This window comes from Chrysochloris asiatica, unplaced genomic scaffold (genome assembly GCF_000296735.1).
Source record: "Chrysochloris asiatica unplaced genomic scaffold, ChrAsi1.0 scaffold00327, whole genome shotgun sequence".
Classification (NCBI taxonomy): Eukaryota; Metazoa; Chordata; class Mammalia; order Afrosoricida; family Chrysochloridae; genus Chrysochloris; species Chrysochloris asiatica.
The window spans coordinates 1,001,287-1,005,955 of record NW_006408845.1 but is presented as its reverse complement, the minus strand read 5'-3'; the positions used below and the strand labels follow the sequence as shown (position 1 = coordinate 1,005,955).

Genomic DNA, 4,669 nt, shown 5'->3' with positions numbered 1-4,669 from the left:
TTTAAGCATGGTGTCATTCAATTTCCATGTATTTGATTTTTCCCCCTTGATCATCCTATTATTGATTTCTAACTTTATAGCTTATAATTTGAGAAAATTCTTTGTAGTATTTTGATGTTTCTAAATTTGTGGTTTGTGGCCTAATGTATGATTATTTTGGAGAATGTTCCATGTGCATTGAAGAAGAATGTATATTGTGTGGTTGTTGGGTTGGTCTGTATATGTCTATGAAGTCCTGCTATTTGATTGTGCTGTTTTGTTCCTCTGTGTCTTTGTTGAGTTATTTTGCCCTTTATCAAAAGTGGTTAAAGTCTCTTACTATTATTTCTGTTGTTTTTTGTTGTTGTTTAGTGCCGTTGAGTCAGTTCCTACACATAAGGGATTCAAGGAGCAGCTGGTGAGCTTGAATCACCAACTTTGCTATCTATTTCTTTACTTCTATTAAAGTATGATTTATGTATTTTGAGGCTCTTTCATCAGGGATGTAAATATTTATTACGGCTATGTCCTCTTGTTCAATTGACCTATTAATTATCATGATATAATGTTCTTCTTTGTCTCTTATGCTGGCTTTTGCCGTAAAGTCGTTCTTTCAGAGATTGAAATTGACAATCCAATTTATTTTTTATTGCCATTAGCTTGATATATTTTTTGCATCCTTTGATTTTCAATCTATTTCTGTCTTTGTGTGTAATATGTGTTTCTTATGTATAACATATGGAAGGATCCTATTTTCTCATCAATTCTACTACTCTGCTTCTTGACTGGTGCATTTAATTTATTTACATTCACTGTAATTATTGATAGGTATAAATCAATTGCTGCCATTTTTCTGTACTTTTTTTGTGGTGCTGCTGGTTTCTTTGTTACATATAATTTTGGGCACTGTGTTCATTTTAGTTGTAGATTTTCTTTTTATCTTCATTTCTGTTTGTTAATGACAACTAATCTTTCAAATTTTCCTCTTTTTAATTTTGATATGAAGGTATATTTATGTTCTTTTAGATTGCCATGTAATTTATTATTTTTTTTCTCCATTTATAACAGTCTGCTTTATCTTGAAATCTACTTGACTTCCTCACCATTTGAAAATCCTATATTTATAATATCCCTTCTTTTTGCTTTGTAGTTGACTTCATTATAGATTGATATCTCTGGCTCCTTATTTCAGTCTTGTCTATGTATTTTAAACACTTCCATATCTGAACTGAGTTATGGGTGATGTTGTCATGTATGGTAATCTAAGGTTGCTGTCTGCTGTTATTGGTTCTTAGTCCAAAGAAAACACTAGTGTTTTTTGTAAAGTTGGCCTGGTTTTTAAAAGTTTATTTAATTTCTGTTTACCTTGAAGTGTCCTAATTTCATTGTACTTGAAGGATAGCTTTTCTGAGTATATGATTCCTGGTTGGCAATATTTTTCTTTCAGAGTTTGTATATGTCTTCCCATTGCCTTTTGCCTGTATGGCTTCTGCATAAAAATCAGAATTTAGTCTTATAGATTCTCCTTTGTAGGTAACTTTTCATTTTTCCTAAGATGCTCTCAGAATTCTTTCTTTGTCTCTTATTTTGGGATGTTTGATTAAGATATGTCTTGATAACTTTCTTTTGGCTTCATTCTTGTTTGGGATTTGTTTATCTTCTTGTATTCTTATCTTTTCGTCTATCATGATATTAGGAAAGTTTTCTTCTATTAATTTTTCAACAATTTTCTCTGTGCTTTTTATTGTCTTTTCATATTCTGGAAATATGACCACCCATAAGTTATTCCTCTTAGGCATTCTTTGGATTTTTTTCATTCTTTTTTCTGATTGTTCTTCAAGCTTTATCTTCAAGCTCAGCAATTCGGCTTCCATTACCTGAAACCTACTCCTTTGCCCTTTCAATATATTGTCCATTTCTGAAATCTTAGCGTTAATCTTCTGGGTTTCTAATTGTAGGTTTCAAAATTTGCATTTATTTTGTCTGTTTGTTCTGAATTATTTTTGTTGTGCTTTCCTGAATTCTTCTAAAGGTTTTTCTGTGTTATCCTTGCTTTGCTTGATCTTTCTGTCAATCCTTAGAGGTACCTAAATATCATTCTTTTGAATTCTTTTTCAGTTAATTCTGTTACCTTTTCTTTCTTAGAAATGTTTTCTGGCTCTGCATCTTGGTCATTTAAACCATTCTTCCTTGCTTCTTCTTCTTCTTCTTTTTTTGTTTAATTTTTTTATTTTTTCTATTTTCCTCTTGAATAAACAAAACAAATCCAGGTATTATCTTTTAAATTTACAGAGTAACAGACTTAAAGGGATACAGTAAACCAATAATAAGCATATTTTAATGGTTTTCTCTATTTCTTTGTCTCAACAGTTTCAAAGCCAGCCTCTTTAATATTTTTCATTTTGTTTTACATTAAACTTCAATGTAAATATTTTAAAAAATAAATCTTCACCTTTTTAAGGAAACAGCTATTCCAATGACATATTATCTTGTTCCAGATCACAAAATAAGATGTATTTTAATATTTGTTTTACAAATAGCAAAGCTCTTACTCTGAAATCTCATAACCTAGAATAAATGTGACTCGACGGCACTTAACAACAACAGTAAATGTCATTCATAAACTTAGATTCTGAAATTGCTCTTTCTATGTCTGTTTTTATTTTGAGGGGGTCTAAAGTGTTTTCCCACCCTTGGGGGGTGGTCTTTTTTTTATTTTTATTTTTTCATGTACTGCAAGGGCAACAATGTATATTTATTTTCTTGCTAAGATAAACCATTATGAACTTTCCCCAAAACGAAAAAAAAAAAAAGTTACTTTAAACGGAGCAACAGCTGAATAAAATACTCCCTTTAAAAGGATAAATGTACAAGTTAATAATATAAAAACAAAAAACAAAAATCTTATATAAAATGATCCTCCAAGTCCCACTCTGGAACTGTACTACTTAGAACACTGACTGCCTGCGTACATCAAAAACAAAGTCAACAATCTTCTTCAGACTTCACTAAGAGTAGGAGGAACTTTTAGGTGTGGCCCTGGAACCAGGAGCTTTGATCCTGATAGTAGTGCTAACCCTGCATAAAATTTTGAATTTTTTCCTCATCTCTCAATGCCTTTCATAGCGAGTTGAGTAAATTGGAGAGTCAGAATCATCAATCTTGGCCAAAAACTCCAGGAATTTTACTTTGTTGATTTTAGCATGGGCTGTTGGACCCCACAGGAATTCATGACATGAAGGATTGCAGATACATTTCCAGCACCAGATCTTTGGTAATGAACTTCCTGGGCTCACCGTAGATTAAGTGATACAGCCCAGAAAATATGCCCATCTTATTCAGTGCTTTCCAGATCTCCTCCTCAGTGACATGGTTGTCCTTCATGAAGATCACATCCCAGGTAAAAACCAGGAGGTCAGTCTTGGGGATGCCCTCATTACTACTCAGTATTCCATCATAGGTGATACATAGCTTATTGGAAAGGACATAGCAGTGGGATCCATTTCCATCACCTCATGCACTCAGAAGCCGTACTGAGGATCTTAGAAAAGCAATCTTCATGCTCTTTAATGGCCATCTTCATTATGTCTTCCTTGCGGTCACCTCTTTCATTTGAAACTTGAATGGCAGGAACTGCACCAACAAAGCCACCTTCTCATCTAGAGGATAGCTACTGCCAGGCACAGACTCCACTGTGCTTAGACTTTCCTCATCTTCTTGGCTGCTAGAGCTGTCATCTGATTTGCTCACTGAAGAGACTGTAGTAGCAGTGGAAGATAAACAGGCAATCTGAGAACCCTGGGAAGTACTGGATGCTTCAGCAGTAGGAGGCCTTTTCAGTGTACACAGAGGTTGCTTAGGAGGAGGAGAGGAAGATCTTGTCTGAAGCATCAGAAATCTGTGCTTCCTCCAGACCCTGAGCCTCACTGCAGGCTTGAAGGTTTTGATCATATGGGTAGTACGGACTTTCTTGACACTCAAACATTATCACTCTTCTCATTGAAAGAGACAGGAATGCATTCTTAAAGGCACCCGATGAGGTTCCACACCCATGTGAGGGAGCCTGTTGAATCAATCAAATATCTTGAGTTAGGAATTACGTTCAGCTGCAGCCACTTGCTCTGCCTCCTGTAGCAGAACTTGAGCTCTTTATTCTCTTCTTTCTTGCATCTTCATGTGAGCTAAAGTATTCTGTTAACTCTTGCATATTTGGTGGTGTTAGATTTGCATTTAAATGATAGTTGTATGTTGATGAGTTCTTAGGCTCTTACCAATTGTCTCCAGTGGATGTAGTTAGAGAATGGAAACAATTCATGCACCTAAGTTTAGGGTGACTTTGACTAATGCTGGCTGCTGTCTCTAGTTGAGCAGGTGGCATATGAGCTGGTATTGACTCTTGTCTAGTGGGTGAAGCTGCTCGGAGTTAGTTAGGGCTGGTGTGTATGGGCACAGTTGTAGGGAGGAAAAGAGGAGAACCCCCCCCTCCACAGAAACACCGAGAAAACAAAACAGAATAAACAAACAAGCAAGCAACAATGAAAAGAGAAAATAATAAAGGAGAAAACAAAAAAGAAATAAAAATAGGGAACAACCAAAAAGAATATAATAACTAAAAAGAGAAAAGAAGGACAGGAAAAATAGAGCTATAGAAGAGAAAAATGACAGAGAAAATAAAATGAAGAAATCAAAG

At 34.8% G+C, this 4,669-nt stretch overlaps 1 protein-coding gene across 1 annotated transcript; it reads right to left on the bottom strand.

Moving 5' to 3' along the window:
- Positions 1-3,207: 3,207 nt before the first annotated feature.
- Positions 3,208-3,930, bottom strand: LOC102841314 (melanoma-associated antigen B16-like). Its single transcript, XM_006875444.1, has 2 exons — positions 3,583-3,930; positions 3,208-3,450 (listed from the first exon to the last, which is right to left on the bottom strand). The coding sequence occupies exons 1-2, from the start codon at positions 3,928-3,930 to the stop codon at positions 3,208-3,210; spliced, it is 591 nt and encodes a 196-aa protein (XP_006875506.1).
- Between the last annotated feature and the right edge of the window lie 739 nt (positions 3,931-4,669).

Excerpts from the sequence above, each read along its gene's own strand:
- LOC102841314 (XM_006875444.1), bottom strand. The coding sequence starts at position 3,930 with ATGATCAAAACCTTCAAGCCTGCAGTGAGGCTCAGGGTCTGGAGGAAG. Across the intron at positions 3,451-3,582 it reads TCAAGTTTCAAATGAAAGAG|CTATGTATCACCTATGATGG; the intron begins GTGACCGCAAGG and ends CTTTCCAATAAG.